This window comes from Seriola dumerili, unplaced genomic scaffold, assembly GCF_002260705.1.
Source record: "Seriola dumerili isolate Sdu_G_001 unplaced genomic scaffold, Sdu_1.0 BDQW01000138.1, whole genome shotgun sequence".
NCBI classification, from domain to species: Eukaryota; Metazoa; Chordata; class Actinopteri; order Carangiformes; family Carangidae; genus Seriola; species Seriola dumerili.
In genome coordinates, this window is record NW_019174393.1 from 3,289,865 (window position 1) to 3,307,941 (window position 18,077).

At 40.2% G+C, this 18,077-nt stretch overlaps 1 protein-coding gene across 2 annotated transcripts in view; it reads right to left on the reverse strand.

Annotated features, from left to right (window-relative positions):
* Positions 1-310: 310 nt before the first annotated feature.
* LOC111225043 (plexin-B2-like) overlaps positions 311-18,077 on the reverse strand; it is a 176,042-nt gene continuing 158,275 nt past the window's right edge. For both annotated transcript variants that reach the window (XM_022749789.1, XM_022749790.1), the window contains 18 exons: positions 17,065-17,160; positions 16,330-16,466; positions 16,105-16,205; positions 15,677-15,909; positions 15,332-15,513; positions 14,588-14,654; positions 13,767-13,913; positions 11,533-11,610; positions 11,345-11,423; positions 10,500-10,600; positions 8,841-8,922; positions 8,181-8,332; positions 7,262-7,422; positions 5,427-5,574; positions 4,542-4,606; positions 4,316-4,391; positions 3,580-3,654; positions 311-3,449 (listed from right to left, as the gene is read on the reverse strand). In XM_022749789.1, the coding sequence (XP_022605510.1) occupies positions 3,345-3,449; positions 3,580-3,654; positions 4,316-4,391; positions 4,542-4,606; positions 5,427-5,574; positions 7,262-7,422; positions 8,181-8,332; positions 8,841-8,922; positions 10,500-10,600; positions 11,345-11,423; positions 11,533-11,610; positions 13,767-13,913; positions 14,588-14,654; positions 15,332-15,513; positions 15,677-15,909; positions 16,105-16,205; positions 16,330-16,466; positions 17,065-17,160 (2,085 nt within the window). In that variant the 3' untranslated portion in view covers positions 311-3,344. The remainder of the gene's footprint in view (positions 3,450-3,579; positions 3,655-4,315; positions 4,392-4,541; positions 4,607-5,426; positions 5,575-7,261; positions 7,423-8,180; positions 8,333-8,840; positions 8,923-10,499; positions 10,601-11,344; positions 11,424-11,532; positions 11,611-13,766; positions 13,914-14,587; positions 14,655-15,331; positions 15,514-15,676; positions 15,910-16,104; positions 16,206-16,329; positions 16,467-17,064; positions 17,161-18,077) is intronic.

An 18,077-nucleotide genomic window follows, 5' to 3' on the forward strand; every position in this document is an offset into this window, starting at 1 on the left:
GCAGAAAGAAGCAAGTGTTGGGGGAGAATTAGAGATAGAGATGTTTTTAAGATATAAGCTGCGTAAAATATTGTTTTCAACATACATCTGATGTCTTATATTTTACATTTAATACACTATATTTGTAGAGTGAGTAAAGATTGCGCTTTCAGGTCAGCAACACAATGTGAAACATTTTTTTTCAAAAGGATTTAAAGATCTAAACATTAAAACAAATGTGGCAGTTTGCTTTGAAAAGCTGGTGAAACTTTGCGCAAGGTCTTCTGACATCTGAACATCTGAACCGACATTGAAAACAACCTCCAAAAAGTTTCACATTTCCACAGTTTTTATAAAAGTACCACCAGATTATTTAATACACAATTGTTTGTTCCCCTCATTTCTGGCTACACTCATCAAACACACAACTCAATTGACAGTCCAAGCTTTGGAAATTACACACACTACAACACACACAATAGTTACTTGAAGTTATTTGGCACGGAAGTGGCTTTCATAAGCAAATTTCTGAGAAAAAAATGCTCAGAAGAAAGCTTATGAGAAGTAAAAAAGAAAACAGGCTAAGATGTGTTTATTTCAGTCTTTGTATCTGGAGGTCATGTGGTGCCAAATCTGGTCAAAAGCTTGCGGTGTGTCCATCCACAGTTTAAGGAATTCGAGACATGAGTACAAAGATACAGCACCAGCCTTAAGGTCGTATTGCTTCAGAATTTAAACATGCAGTTTTTAAGATCTGAAAGCTCGGAGGAATCAATAATACCAGCTTCCACTGAAAAACCCCAAAACAAAACACAAAGCACTTCTGCAGTGAGAGAAATCCTTCTTCCCCAAAAGACATGGGGTTTATCATTCAACTTACAAACTGCATATTTATTCTTTGATATTAACTCAAGCACTACATAAAGCACGTCATCTGGGCTCAGAAGGCAAAGAATGATGCAGATAATGATTCTATGGTGACGATGACTAATATGTGGCTTCAGAGAAGATAAATGAGTTCATTTACACTTCAGCTGTGTAATGGTACTTAAACCCAAAGACTGTTGCAGATCTTCTAATAACTTGGTCCACAGTTCACTCATTTACAGAGTGGTTGATAATATACATGATCATATTGTTTATGTATTTAAAATTAAGTTTTTTCTCCCATATCTCTCTGTAACAGTTGACATTAACATATTTCATTCCCGAGAGCTAAAAACAAAACCAGCCTATTTCCGATTAAACAAACCTCATGAACATTAATGAAACATTTAATGGACAGAATAAGGAGAAGGCAATAATCAGGAGGCACATGCATATCCATGGAGTTGTTGCAGGTGATAGGAAACAATTATGTGCACACAGGCATTTTTGTACAATAATATGGAAGACTTAAAATACAAAAATAAAAACAAATAAAATAAAGAAATAAAGTGAAATACAATAAACATAATATTATGTATTTCCTTTTTATGTATGTAATTACGGTCATAATTTTAAGAAATTGTTAAACGAAAAATTATTTGTCTTAAATAGCTGAATGAATTGTTTTTCATTGCAACATGAATTTCTATGCCAAATTAAAATATTGTATTTTACTTTATTTTTTTGTTTGATATGGTTTTACGCATTTTAAATCTTCCATGGATAAGGGCCATTCATTTTTTGGAGACATTCATATTTTTGGCTGTGTGTTTTAAATGTATGTATTGTGCCTGCTTTACTCTCGTGAAATCAGTCTGTCTGGTAAAACTGACTGAATGCATATTTTTTTTGGCAATGCATGATGGAGGAATATGACCTATAATAACTGGATTGAATACATTTTAACACTTTACCACCTTAATTTCCGATTAATTGTAAGCATTTTTGAAGGATCCACGTATACCCTGTCTTCAGAAGACACTTAAGTAATTTCTTCTAATGTGTGCAAACAGAAAAAAAAATGCAGCAATATCTATGAAGGGAGTATTACAAAAGAATTCAAATCATACATAGTATAAAAACAAAAATAAGTCTCACTTAAAGTGTTTGGCTGTTTAGACCACATGATTGGGCAGTCATGATTTTTCACAGAAAGTAAAAACAAGCTGGTCCTCACCACATACTTACGCACAGCATATGACATCGTGGACCACTCAGATTAACACTTAATGAAAGCAAGAACTAAGTGGAACTGTAACAGTCCGTTAAAAAGATAAATTTCATGTTGTATATGGAAATGCAAAGCCTCTGCTTAAAGCCTGCACACAAAGAATAATACTAAACAAACTAAACAACATAAAATTATTCAGCTGCGATTCGAATCAACAGCACAGTGTCATCAGCGTAGAAGCACATACTGCAGCTAATCTGATATGATTTGGCCATGATACAAGAAAAGCCTATGTTGTGGTTTGATTTTTGGGTTTAAATTAACTCATCGTACCCTGAATACACTCTCCTCAGTTGTGCCGTCAAGACCATTGATTGGCCAGTGGTATGTACCGTAGTGGGTTTTCATTGGTTGATTATTTTTACTTAAGCTCGCTTCCAGGTAAAAGTTCATCCAAGCATTTTCACGCTTTAGGATGAAAACTGTTCTCTGCTGCTGACAAGTGATCAGATTTCCTAGTTACCATTTAGAGTGGAGACAAGACAAACTGACCTCAGATCAGCAGTAAGTAAGTAAGACGGTAAAAGTGGTCACAACGCCTCCAGTACTGTGCGCTTCCAATCCCAACTTCCAAAAGGGTTAAGTGGCAAAAAGAAAATACTTGGTGATGTTTTTTTTTTTTACTTCACTCATATTCTTCAGTTATCCAAAAATCTTCAATCTTCATTCCTTGTGTGGCACTTTCTTTCTTTAGTCCCTATATGGTAAAATCAAAATTTGTGGTGTAGAGAAGCCAAACACAGAAACATCGTCCAGCTAGGTCCGAGGATTACACCAACCGAGCACCCCTAGCTACCATTATAAAAATAACCCTTTGATTTCACAGAGCTCCCATCTGCAGCCATATTACGGTTGCCATTTTGCATCCCTCCTTGGTGTTTGTTTTGGGATGCCAAGTGGAAGTCCGCCATACAACTGCAGCAGATAGCTCTTTACTTTCCACCACTCTGACCACATTTTAACACTTCATTTGTCCAAAATCTCCAATCCTCTCCCCCCCTGGAGTCCCATACCTCCTCCCATTCAGTACTTATATGGTCAACAGCTTCCTGTGGCTCCACTAGCCCCTCCCACTTCAGTCCTTATATGGTCAAACATTCGGTAGAGTCCGCAAGCTCGTCCTCTTTTGAGTCTTTAAATGGAAAACAACATCCTGTGTTTTAGTAGCCGTTAGCTCCTCTCCTTGACCCCTCCATGAGGTCAGAGGTCAAAGGTCAGTGACCTTGTTCTCCAGGGCGGCAGCGATCTGTTGGAGGCGGAGGGTGAGCTGTTTATTCTGAGCTGCTGGATCCTCGTCCAGTGACTGGATGATCTGAAAAAGACGATAATGCAAACTTAAGTCATTCATTTATTTTTTCTCACAATAAAAACAGAAGAATTTAACTTCCGAAACAGAAATGTATCTGTGCACAATAAAGTTTTGAAAGTTGAACTTTTCTCACCACATCGTAGTACTTGCTGGCATACTGGTACAGTTGATGTAAGGCCACCTGGGTGTTCAGCTTGTCTGTGTGTTGCTACAGAGTGGAAGCAAAGGTTCCATAATAAAACACTATGTTGCCATTTAAATGTCAAGTCAGTTACGTGTGTAATACGGATACAATACAAAAATACCCACAAGCTTCCTGCTACATCTGTTACATATACATAGAGTATAGTATGTACATAAAGCTGTATCTGACACTTCACTGGAGTCTAGTGTACACAGTCATCTTCTCTAGTCTTTGGAGTACATTCACCAGACAAGTTTTGCTGATTCCATAATTACATATTTTCATACAGTGCTTGACTGTGCACACACTCCAATATTAAAGTCATTTAAAGATAGAGTGGCTGATAAAATTGTTCTCTATATGAGTAGATTATTTAAACTCGCCAGCTCTCGGCCGCTGAGCAAAAAATGTAATTTTATACACTGCTGAGAACATTTCCTATTATATAGTATTATTATTTTATTATTACATGACTAAGATCCATTTTGTTGTTGTAGCTGGTCAAAGATGGAGCAGATTTTAATGGGATTTCATAACTATCTATCTATCTATCTATCTATCTATCTATCTATCTATCTATCTATCTATCTAACACACACGCACATGCGCGCGCACACACACACACACACACACACACACACACACACACACACACACACACACAGAGAGGGAAGGTGTTTCATACCCTGGACACCTCAGCAAGGTGTGTATTCATGTCCTGGTCACTGACTGGAACCATCTGTCTGATGCCCTTATAGTAACTGGGAAAACACACAAACAATCTGATCAGTCATTTACAGTATCTAATTACATCAAATGCTCAAAAATTTGTATCAAAAACTTCATAACATGCTGCGATATGTTCTGTTTTTGTGGAAATCGTCAATTGTCATTTGGTGTAATAAACTCACTCGTCCACCATCTTCTTGTATGTTGAAATCTCTTTTGCATAGAGCAGCTTGTTGCTGGGAGACTCCTGCAGTCAGAGAGAGAGAGAGAGAGAGAGAGAGAGAGAAACACACAGATAAAAAGACCTTTGGTCATTTCTCAGAATCATTTTAATTTCCACAACTTTGTTCTGTGTGGAGTGAAGATGTTTTCCAGAGAAAATCCTCTCTCCGTTGCTCCTGCGCTGTTAATTATAATCAGTCTGTGATGTTCAAACGGTCCTTGGTTCATTTTTTGATTAAGTGTTGTAATTAACTCTTCTGCAGCCAGTTGCTGGAGCGGTGTGAGCCTAAATGCCACAACGGATTAGCAAGATAGTGACGAAAATTAAAAGATGTATCCGGAGCGCTGACCGGGAACCGCAACATCTCTAGTGAGCATCCAGGCATGAACCTTTGTCGCATGTCATTACCCATCTCTGCTTCCTGTCATTTCCTGTCTACTCTCCACGGTTGACTGTCAAATAAAGGCATAAAATACATCAAAAATACTTTAAAAAAATGAGTGAGATATGGAAATCCCATTTATATCAAAGAATTAAAATATACATTAAAAAAAAAAAGAAAAGTTCGTCATGATGAACAAAATGTTCAACACTGTCTTTTTCTGTCAAATGTCTTATATCCATTGCAAATAAATGTATCAGTATCACAGTAAAGCGCTGATCGCTGAGTGTACATCCATGGGTTCAGCACGGACAGGAGCTGCTAATAGCTAATACGGCTACTTTTAAGTTAATAAAAAAGAAAAGAAAAAGAAAACAGGGGATCCACATGGGATTAAAATCACTGATAACTCCACTTCTCCCAGTGTGAGTCAAAGACAATAAACAGTGTGTGTGAACTGACTCTGCTGAGCTTGTGCTCCGTCTTGGTGCAGGCGTCCATGAAGGTCTGAGAGATGACGTGCAGCGACGCGTCCACCACCTCCGTCACGTGGACGTCGAAGATGAAGTGGGGGTTCCTCAGGATGTTCACCCAGAACCGCAGAGGCAAGCTGAGGAAACAGGAAGACTCAGTAATTGAAAGCGAAAAGTTGGCTAAGATTTGTCAAAGTTAATTTGGTTTATTGTCTTGCTCCACACCCACTGTGTAGTATTTCATCACCGTGTGGAAGCTGTAAGTTTTATTCTTAAAAGAAGTACAACACTCAAAACAGTGAAGTATTCTGGTCAGTTTCAGACTTTTTAAGGACCTGCTGACACGCTGTTTCCCTTCCCTCTTCCCTCCATCCTTTCATCTCTCCCTGCCGTCTCTTCCTTCCCTCTACCTCCACAGACCGTAACCCTCGTCAATAATTCAGCACAGACGATGAATATTTCATTGTCCAACTTGTTTGCGTGCGAGTGTCTTCCTGATGACTGACAGGCCGAGCTCAAGGCCAGTTTGAAAGCAGAGACGTTAAAGAAAAAGCAATCTCTTTGTCTCTCTGTCTGTCTTTCCTCTCTTCTTCTTCTTCTTCTCCTCCTTGTCCGTCTCTGCCCTGTCATCATTTATCCATCCCGATAACAGCCTGCCAATTAAATCAGGCTTTCATGTGGTCGGCTGTCTGGTTTAGCAGAAACGAGGACATAATTACACTCTAGTTTAGTCGATGAGGTGTAACTCACACGCGCGCACACACAGCTCGAGAAGCAGTGTAATTATTTCTCTTTGCAGGTCGTATCTCCTGCAGAGATTCAGAGAAGCTTTGAAGAGACACTGGCAGACGTCGGATCAGTTAAAGAGTCACACATCAGCCGGTGGGAGGCGTTCACTGACAGTAGGATCCACACGGCGCTGTTCGAATGACGTCAAACAGAGTTTTTAAGTCTCCCACTTACACCTGGTTCTTCACCTGGACTCTGATCACACGTTTCACTCAACTCACAGACTCTCTGTGTCTATATTCCAGTCTTCTCCGCATAAACGATATTATTTATGTTGTACAGCAAAAGAAACGGCAACACTAAAGTCATTTTTCAAGCAAAAATTCTGATTTATCACATGTGAGGATCTATTTTTTTTATATAAATGAAAACTGAATATTTTTTGCTTTGGGACAAAACAAATAATTGAAAAAGTGTAAAAGGCAAATTTTTTATATTTTCTGATGAAAACAGTCAAAAAATTTGGATAAAATGAAAAAAAAAAAAAACAACTGTAACTAATCATTCTCCATCACAAACTGATGAATGATCAATAATTTGGAATCTCTGTTTAATATTTCAAAGAACATGGAAACTAACCCTCAGGAACAAACTTCATTTCTTCAGAGAGATCTGAAGAAAACTTTGGCTCTACGTCTTTATGTTTTCATTTTTGCTCATATTTGTTTAGATTAGTGTCTTTGTTGAGCTGCTGAATATCTGCACCTGCCTTAGTGGAGCTTCAGGAGCCATGATACAGATCTGCTCCTCAGCATTTAGACAGGAACAGATCCACAGACACTTATATTTATCCTCTAACACCAGCCTGACACCATCTCATGCTGCCTGTCTTCAGTTACTGTCAGAGCTGATGCAGTGAAGCGCTGAGCTGAACTGAAGCTGCTCGTTATTTCCTGCACACCAGCTGACAACTGGCCAGATGTTGTGAAAGGATAATTTTCTCATCTGTACTGTAGATACTTCCTACTACAAACTGTGAGATCTGACAGCAACATGAATGTGTGTGTGTGTGTGTGTGTGTGTGTGTTCTGTAACCTGTTGGTCTTCCAGATGTGCAGCGTCTCCTCTTCCACGTTGTCGTGCCTCAGCGCCTGCTCGTCCAGGAAGTCGAAGAAGTATTTGACGGCAGGAGGGACGACGGAGCTCGAGCACAACACACTGCGGAAGAAGTCGTCCACAAACTGCTGCAGAGTTCCCTGTAATTTACATATGCAATTATACACTGATTAAAATGAAAGTTTTTCAAATTAAAACAACTGTCTATATATGATAAAAAAAGTCAACAACTACATCTGAATGCTGTATCCTGCGTTTATATATTCATATTAATCTAGCAAATAACACTTTAATGTGAAATTCGTTATCATGTTTTCCAAATTAAGAGTAGTCTTATTAAAAAAAAAAAAAAAAAAAGCATGTAAATTATGCCATAATTATTTAAAACACCAGCGCTGATTAAAAGATTTCAGAAACAGAGACCTGATACTTTATGACAGCGTCTCTCTAGGAAAACACTGACTATAGAAACTGACACATATTATATTATTTACCCAGAAAACGTGCAGACGAGTTCGCTGTGTTTTCACAACAGTAACTTGTCTGTAACAACTTTGCTGTATTGAGCATTTAACAGCAGAATATAAACATCTCATTAATGGTTTATAACACGGTACAACGTGGCTGCAAAGCAGATACAAGTGTGTATTAATGCTGCTCTGCTGTACCAACAGGAAATGAATAAAAATATTAAAATAAAGCCGTAATTATATAAAATAAATCTTCATAGGAGACGAAATAATTGCTGACAAATGCTGCACATTAAGAAAAACCGCGTTTGTTCTATCTACTAATAACTGGGTTGTTTGTACTGGAGTAAAAAGTGTAAATATGAAAATGGTGAAACAGAATAAAATTGAAAACCTGTATAAACATGGTGGTTATGTTGGTCGGTTACCTTGACGGAGAGCAGCCTGGTCAGGTAGATCTCAGTGATGGCTTTGGTCATGGCCTTGTCCTTCATGCTGCCTCTCTTTGACTTCACCTCATCGATCTCATCCGCCGGTCTCACCAGGTGGAAGGTGTTGTCGTCCTCCAGCAGAGCGTTTTCTGTACACGATGGCAGAGACAGAACATGTAACACCGCCGGCTCCTTCATTTTATACGATACCGTGACCTTGACCTTTGACCCTTGACCACAAAAATCTAATCAGTTCATCCTTGAGTCCTAGTTTGCCGGCGCGGAGGCATAACAAAAAAAAAAAAACAAAACAATAAATATTCACCTGTGGAAGATTTATTTGTCTATTTTCTTAATAAAACTTCTCAGTGTGAAGCAGAGAGTTGAATTCTCCCGTCAGGTGAAAACATTTTCAATCACAGTTAAAACTTTTCAAATTAGACCAAAGATCAATTTTTCATCCGTCAAAACACACAAATTTATTTTATTATAGTTTTTCAGAGAATTTGAAAATGTAATTTCAGAAGTAACAACAAACTGCGGCCAAGTAAATATAAAAACCTCAGAGTTATTTTACACCTATGCCATCAAGTCTGCGTCAGGATGTGTGTGTGTGTGTGTGTGTGTGTGTGTGTGTGTGTGTGTGTGTGTGCGTACTCTCTTCGTGGCTGTCTTGGTGCTGGTGGAAGGACTGTGTGTGCAGAACTCTGGACAGAACCAACGTGGCGTTATCCCGAACCTGCAACACAACAACCCGGAGAGGAGAAGAAGAAGAAGAATGAACCTGATTCTCTGCGACTGAGCTCACTGTTATTAAAGCTGCGTCCGTCCGTCTCACAGCAGCTTCCTCCATAAATGATTTTCTTTAAATGTCAGAGGGGAAGCTGTGGGAGTTTGTTTTAGCTCCTGTTGGTTTCCGCTCAACGTGACGAGGAGTCTCGTGTGACTCGACATTTCTCTGCACTTCAGTTTCTGCTGGTTTCAAAAGTCTGAGCTCGACTCGCGGAAGCAAAGATGATTAAAAAACATCAGAGTGCAGCAGGAACCTGCGTCGCTCCTGACTCACTTCACCACAGATCAGACATTGATCAGACGCTGATCTGTCAATTGTTTTTGTCCTTAAAAATGTCCAAACATGTTAAAATCACATCTGACTAAGGAAAGCAGCGATTCCTCAAACTGGAACCAGATCAATTTCTGATGAACTGATTATCAGTTAACTGACATACACATACATACAAACTGTATGTATTTATATATGTTTTTAATTTCTCATTAAACATGTCACTGTTTATAATGTCAACATATATTGACAGGCTTTGGGATGGATATATATTCATGTAACAATATAATCATACAAACTTTGATATGGGCTAGACACATATGTCAATGTATGGAACTGTTCTAATTTCTAATTAAGTTTTTATTTTATATGAACATATATTTCATAAATGGAAATTCAGTATATATGCATATATTACGTTTGCCTATAGGAGAATAGTTTGATAATTGATGAATGAACTTAACATTTCAGATCTACATGAAATACAGAAAATAATGTCACAGAGTCCTAATCACAGAATAATATTAATATTATTATTAATCTTGTGTGATTAACTTCAATGTCTATTTTTCTCAGCAGTTCACTTTCAAATTATTTCAATAAAGCAATTTCATATTTAATCCCTGTGTTGGAAAAACAAGAAACTTTTCTTTTAACACTTTTAAATTAAAGTGCTGAGGTACAAAGGTTCAAATCTTCATATGAAGCTTAAGTAGAGGAACTTATTTTGTAAAATAAAATCAGATTTGACTGAAAACATGGAGCTGGAATCTGTCTCATCGAGATTCCTCCCTGATCACAGCTGGTAAATACGTCTTCATTTCTGTTTTAATATTCAACATCTGGCCAGAGAAACCGCTCCACTGAGGTGAGGAGAGTTTCACTCAACAATTAGAGAGGAAATCTGAAAAAAAAGAGAAGTTAATTAAGCCCCATTCAGACAGGATTAACGTTACAGAGAGAGAGAGAGGGTGTGTGTGTGTGTGTGAAATGTTCACTGTGCTCCTCTTAATTTAACTCATGGTTGCAGACGGCGTTTCACCCACTGGGAGATGAAGGGATCTTTGGACATTAAGCAGGACAAAGGCAGAGAGACACAAAAAGACAAAAGCCTCCCCAGAGGGAGGGGAGAGAGGGAGAGAGGGAGAGAGGGAGGCGGAGAGTTGAAGGGGAGGCAAAGATGCTGCGTGAGGTGAATTTGAGTCAAAACATTTTCAAATCCCACAGACAAAAGTGCATCAGGCTGAACTCACGTTGTAATGAGCCAGAGTGTTGAGTCTCTTCCAGCGCCCCTCTTTCTGGGAGGTCAGGTCGAGGTCGGACAGGATCTGACCGGTGGAGCCAGGACGCCACTCTGAGGACGCACCAGGAAACAAACTTTAATGTGTGTGTGTGTGTGTGTTTTTGTTGTTTTTATAATACAAGAGGTCGACCGAGAGAGAGAGAGAGAGAGAGAGAGAGAGAGAGAGAAAACATGCTCAACAAACACTTATAAAGTATTCAACAGACGCTGATCTGATTCTACAACAGGACAAATAACAGATTCAACTCATATCATTTTATTTGTCTTCTGATTCACCATTTATTTTAAAGATTGTATCCGTGGTAACCGCACTGATTAATAAAGGACGTGTAAAACAACTTCCATCATTTATCAGAAAACGTTTCTTTTCGTCGTCGCTCGTTTTTTCATTTTAATCTGCATCATGAAAAATGTCACAGTCAGTCTGTCGCCTCTCAGCAGAAAACACATTTTCATCTAGTGTGAGATACATTTAGATAAATTCTTCTTTTTATTTACATAAATTCTACTTTTCCTGAAAAAAGAAAAGACGAGGAGACATTTAGGACGAGTTGAATCTCTGTTTTACACTTTCACAGTCTGTATCTGATCTTTGTGTTCAGTCCATAAATATAACTACTTTCATTGTTTTAGTATTTTTATTTTATTGCCTCCACGTCTCACTGTAACCCTGCAGTTCCCCCACAGACCTGCAGGGGGCGACACACTCTTGGTTTGTGACAGCAGGATAATTTATATATTTGTAATAAATATGAATCTCATAATTGTCAATAACAATATGTTTTGGTGTCTCACCCAGAGCGACACTCTCCACCTTCGGTCTCTGTGAGTACGGCAGATTCCTGTAGACCTGATCGATGATCTTCTCCTTCACCTGCAGAACAGGAAGTTCAGGCTTTAAAAGCTCACAAAAAAACCTTGATGCTCCTGATGTCGAGGTGAAGTGAAGTGAAGAAACTCTGCGATGACATAAACAAACGCACCTGGGAGATGGTGTCACAGTTCAGCACCTTGACTGGAGTCACATCTGGTCCCTCCCCGTGCACCAACACCTGCAGGGTCTGACATCACAAACACCTTGTCAGCCAAACACTAACCCTGACCAGACAGATGTGAAGAGTGCAGCCTGCAAACCGTGGAGTGAAAGCAGATTATAAACAGCTAAAAGAAAAGTCTGAGGTGACGTCTTCACGTCCTGTTGAGTCCAAAACACAAAGATTTTCAATTTACAACCAGATAAAACAGAGAAAAGCTGCAAATCCTCACATTTGAGGAGCTGTAACCCCTCAAGCATCACAGTGGGAATTTAGTTTCTGAACTACTTTTGCCTTTCCAGCATCCACAGCAACAGTGAGTGTGTTGATCTAGTCCAGTTATAACACAGTGCCACTTTAGTGGGGGAAAAGCTCTGCTGACACTGCAGGAGAGGAGAGATGATGTGACACTTCACATGATGCATTTTAATGCTCATTGCTCCTTCAGAAAGCCTGAACCCCCCCGACAGTACACACTGATCACAGCTGCCTCACTGTGGATGTGGATGCGGTTACCGCTCAGACTCCAGCTGTGGATGCTGCGGATACGTCCACAGAAGCTGTGTGCGACGACTCTTTACTGCTCCTGTTGACATTAGTCTGGAAAGATCTCGGAGGATTTGAGCCGGCGCCGCTTCTATCGGATGTGACGGATGTGACTCCAACACAGCGCACTCAGCCCCTGTGTGTAGTTCAGTGTTGCATCCATTACGGTTTAATGTGTCACAGCTAAAGTCGTAATCTAGGCTGCACTCTGTCTCAGTTAGTGACACACATACGTTAACTAACTAGCACAGTTCAAGCTGTGGTATCAACCAGCTGCAGCCTTCTACATAATAAGTAATACAGTGTCATAATACGGCTCAGATGGAAAGAACGGCGTCTTCTTGCAGATTGGCTTTAATTGTAATTATGAGCAGCTGATTGGGGAAAACCGTTCACCTCAGCCTCCGATGATCCATTTACGCTTCATGTAGAATATTTTCAGCGGTTTATCTTCCCATGAAAACAGCACTTTTCCTTTTGGTACTTCATTTTATTTCAACCGCTGAACTACCGTATTCCTACGCACTGTATTACGCCGCTTTCTGATTCACCCAGCTGACCTGTGGCTGCGGCGTAATACTGTAGGCTTGTGCATAGGATGAAAAATGTAGTACCAAAGGAAAGTGCTGTTTTTATTCTACATGAAGCGACAGTTAAATGTGTATTTGATTGTTTCAGTGGGTGTTTTTAAAGGTTGTTTCCGGCCGGCCCCGTGCACAGCAACACATCGCTCTGCTAGTCTGCTGGTGTTTCCTGTCGTCTGTCCTGACCGGCAGCGCGCTGATCTGAATCTACTGCGTGACTACCTCACACAGCCCCACGTCAAATAACCCGAACTACCCCTTGAATTCAGAGCGGGAGATATCAGGCATTTCTCTTGATGATTCTCTGAACGGCTGCAAATGCATCACATCTGACAGTTAAATCTAAATAAAATCCAATATTAACACCAACACAACAGATTCAGCTCGTTATATAAGAGGTTGGTTTGTTTGTTTGTCACGGGCTTTTCACACAACAAGCACTGAGCCGACATTTTGGCGCAGATCCGGATCATTTACTGTGAATTTTAAACTTTTTTTCTATGAAGTCTGGTGTTCGCTGTTTGACGTTGGCTTTGCCGGAGGTCCACACTCTCTGACTGCACTTCCAGTTTTAATCTGGTTTCACTTGAACTGCTACAGATGTAACACAACAGAAGAAGCTCATTTAAGCGGTTTACCTGGTGGGACTGCAGGGTTAGCGTCGGGGGGCGAAGCCAGCTGGGAATAATGTGTACACTCAGGGAAAAAAAAGTTTTTCCTGTTGTTCTCCAACACTGTGTGAACGCAGCATGAGCTGTTCTCTGGCCCAACATCTAAATTCTGATTTCAGAGGCTTTTCTGTTCCGACAACAATAAAGTCTGGAGGAAACTCTGAAAACTTACCAGTTTTTTTTTATGCATAAAAAAGGGATTTTAAAACACAGAATAAATCCCAAAGGAGGAAATAAGCATTTTTGATCTAAAAAACACAGGCTCTGGGCTTCAAAGTCCAGACATGCTAAACTGAGGAACACTGAAAACAACAGTTTGTGTGTGTGTGTGTGTGTGTGTGTGTGTCTGTGTGTGTGTGTGTGTGTGTGTGTGTGGACCAACCAGCACGGAGTACTCGACGTCGTCCCCCAGCAGTCCTGTATCGTTCAGGGTGTATTTGGCTTTCTTCATCTTGGCGTCCACCGGGCCCTTCTCCACCTGGTGCTTGAGGGCCTTGAACAGTTTGTATAGCGGCTCTCCTGCTGTGTCCTGATACCGAGATACAAACACAGCACATGTTGGTTTGACAGAACCTGATATCAGCCTTTTATTTAACACCTGGTGACTGAGACGCACACTTTTCACAAACACTTTTCACTTGTAGGTTAAATACAAAGAACAGAAGTTAGGGACGATTTCTGTCTATTTAAAGGGTTGAAATTTAATAAATACAATAAAATAAGTGTAATGGTGACATGAAGTAAAAATATCTTCTGCATATCAATAACAAAGTAAGTTTCAGTGTCCTGCAGTCTGAATGTTGCTTGGGTTGGGGGACTAGCTTCAATCGACAATCACAGGAAGAAGAAGAAGAAGAAGAAAATGTCTGTGGTGTGAAGACAGCGTTTGTTATGAGAAAGTACAGGAACATCAGTTCAACACATCTGCTGCTGTCGTCGTCTGTATCAAAACGCCTGAAATCGACCCAGACAAAACACAAAAGAAAAGAAGAGAAACGGCAGGTACACTGAACAGGTTTCATTTTCTGAGAGTCAATTATAAGTGAAGGAGCAGGAAAAGAAGCGGAAAGGGAAGAAGAAGAAGAAGAAGAAGAAGAAGAAGAAGAAAGACAGGCAAGAGAAACAGATTAGAGAGAAAAGGAAATCAAAAGAAATCAAAAGAAAAGAGAAAACAACATAAAATAAGTGAGAAATCTGTGTTACCCTGAGGAACTGATAGAGACAGATGGACATCCAATTACAGAGCATCCTCTCCACCACTGTCTCTGACCTGCACACACACACACACACACACACACACACACACACACACACACACACACACACACACACACACAGAGAAGAAAAAAGATAAAAACATTACGACCGTGCAGCAGCCACAAGAAGCCACTTTCCCATCATGGAAAAATTTCATTGTAAATAAAAGCTAAATAAATATTTTCCAGACTTTTCTGGACTTAAAGGTTTGACTTATTCAACTGAACTGACTTTATTGACATGAACATATTCAGACACGGTTCTGTGGAAAAGAAATTTCCATCACATTCACAACATCATCAAGAAAAAGAAAAAGATCAAATAAATAGAACTTTCTGCATTTGAAAATTACTGTCAGTGATTTACATTTAACATCTTTGAAACGATCTAATCTGCGACTATTTTAATATTATATATATATATATATATTTATATATAAAGTCAAAATGCCAAGATATTTTCTTGCTCGAGCTCCAGCGTGAGGATTTTCTTTTCTTCTGTTTTCTGTAACTGCAAACTCAATATTTTTGATTGTCGATTACACTAATTCTTAAAAAAAAAATATGATTCCCTCACAAACTCTCCTGTATTAATTATGATTCTATTATTATTATCATCATTAATCTTTATTCTCTTTCACAGTCGTCCTGTGTGTATTTGCGGGTGTATTACCCCCCTCCCCCCCCTCACCTCCTCAGCATGAGCTTGGGGTTCTTGCTCTGCACGTGTTCGTCCATCAGCTCCAGCAGCAGCGTCCTCATGATGTCCGTGTAATACTCCAGCTTGCCGTGCAGCGCCACCGTCAGCAGCGACGCAAAGTAACCACGAGCGCGGGCGTTGAAGTCCGGACGACTCTCCAACGTGTGGATGAACTACAGGCCGAGAGGAGAGGGTGGGGGGTTTCAACATTTACAGATCGATACAGAACTGATTAGTAAGAGAGGAAAAAGAAGAAAGACACCTGAGAAGAGAGGAAAAAGAAGAAAGATAGAAACAACAAGAAAAAGAAAGAAAGACTGACAGCTTCAGACTCACGTTGATGAGAAAGGTTTTACTGTTCAGCAGGTTGGAGAACTGGTTGAGCGCCTGAGCCACGATGGCCCTGCGGGCTTCTGGGATTTGTATTTTTTGAGTGATCATGGTGTCGTTGGCGCCTCCCTCCTTGGAGGGCAGGAAGAAGTTTCGGTCCGTGTAGGTTTTGTAGTCGAGGAAGGGGATCCGGGCCTCGCTCAGGTCGCTGGTGTGGTCCTCCATCTCAATCATCAGATCTGACGGACACAGAACAACCACAGGGATTATGGATTATGGATTATGGATTATGGATCAGGACTGAATCAGCTGCCTGTTCACTCTCATAGAAAATAATTAGACTTTATTGGAATTGGATTTTGTTGGATTTAAATTGGAGGCATCCTTTAATATCCCTTCAGTCATGTGACCTCACAGCTGTCAGGTGGCCGTACCTGTGAACTCTTTCTTGCAGCGATCTCGGACGCTTTCCTCCAGGTTCTCCAGTTGGTGTTTGACCTTCTCGTATTCTCGTTCTGCCTGTTGACTCTTCCTCCTGTTAAAATGCGCGCGCACACACACACACACACACACACAGAGGGAGATATTTCAACATATCAACACACAGAAAAACAAACACGTCTCTGTGTGTCCACATGTTGCTGATAGTCTAGTCGAACCTGTAGCAGTAGACGGACACGGCGATGAAGAGCAGCATCGGTACGATAACGGCAGGGATGATTATGGCCAGAGGAATGTCGTCTTTTCTGGCGTAGTAGACTGAACCCACGATCCACTCGCCGTGACCGAACTTCACCTGCACGGAGACACACGTCAGACTGTTTACTCCTCTTCAAGGTGGTCGAAACAAATACATCTGAAAACCTGTGAAATGAAAAATCCTGGCGTGTGTTCAGCGCCTGTACGTGGGAAAACTTTTTTCTTTTAACTCCTGGAATTAAAATCTCGTCCAGAGCGACGTGTTCTTGTATTTTTTGAAGAGGAGCTCTGAGTTTCTACTTTTACAGCTCAGTGTGAAATGTGACTTTAACACACTGACACAAAGATAAAGGCCAACAACGGGAGAACATGGACGCCATCAGCAGAGGAAGACCCCGGTGAATGGGCTGTCAGCTACAGGAAGTGGGAAGTGTAAGTCACACTGAATGACACCAGCATGTTTCATAGTCTTTCAGCCGCCCCCCCCCCCCCGGGAGCCGCTTGTCTCTCTCTTTTGTCTTTTTCCTGCTGAATGTCCGTGTCTGTTACAGTCTCATATCCTGTCATGTCCCGACGGTTAAAGCGCTGTCTGCCGTCGTCACGGCGAATACTCGTTCCCTCATCTCGCTCTGTGATGTTAATCCCGTCCGAATGGGGGCTGAGAAAATTGAAATTTTTTGGTTGTGTGTTTTTACCACTAGATCCAGCAGGTCGTTGGCTGTGTCTCTGCGCTGGCGTTTGGACCTGGCTCTGGGCTGCGACGAAGGAGCCTCCAGGATCAGCTTATCGTCCTGTACAGAGTCGACAGGAAGAGCGAATGAAAACATGAATTAAACACATGTTGGTATGAAAAGAAAAGAGATCATATCACCATCATCATGTCATATTTATATATTACATCATATTATTATTATCATCATATTACCTCCCTCTTCAGGTCTTTACACTGGCTACCACTCTGTTCATGAATCGATTTTAAAAATTCGACTTTTAAAACACTTCCTGGCGTCAGACTATCCAGCTGCACGTCGCCTGAGATCTGACAGGAAGTTGTTGGTGGTAAAGATGTGAGACTAAAGGGGGCGGAGCTTTTGCGGTCAACCTGCCCGATGAACTTTGAAAAACTTTTAAATATTTCACATATTTTTTACGTTGCTTACTTGTATTTCTATTTTTATTGTTTTATTTCATGTGTTTGTTGTTTGTTTTGTCATTTTATCCCGGTGAAGCTCTTTGTAAACTCTGATTCTGATAAGTGCTTCAATAACTTTTATCATTATTATTATTAATTGACCATCCACCAACTGTGATATAAAACACTGTTTCCCAACCTTAATTAAATCAGGTTAGAAAACTCAGCGTTATGTTTTTCATCCTCGCTCCTGCTTTGATAATAATACGCTTCATCACCTTCCCTGATGCTCGGGTTAAAAAACACCCTGATGCACTGACTTGAGTTTTTATTTAAATAGCATGTGGTGCTGCATCACTTTCATCTCTTCAGTCGAAGTATTAATCATCATCATTGAATTTCTCACCTAAAAATAAACTACAGAGAAACGGCAGTCTCATGTGTTTTTACACTTAGAACAAAAGGGTCGTCAGGTCTTATACAGAAGGATGTTTTACTGCTTAATAACTTATAAAAACTAATAAAATGAAATAAATAATACGAGTTATCATGGCACCACTTTAGAATAAGACTTCC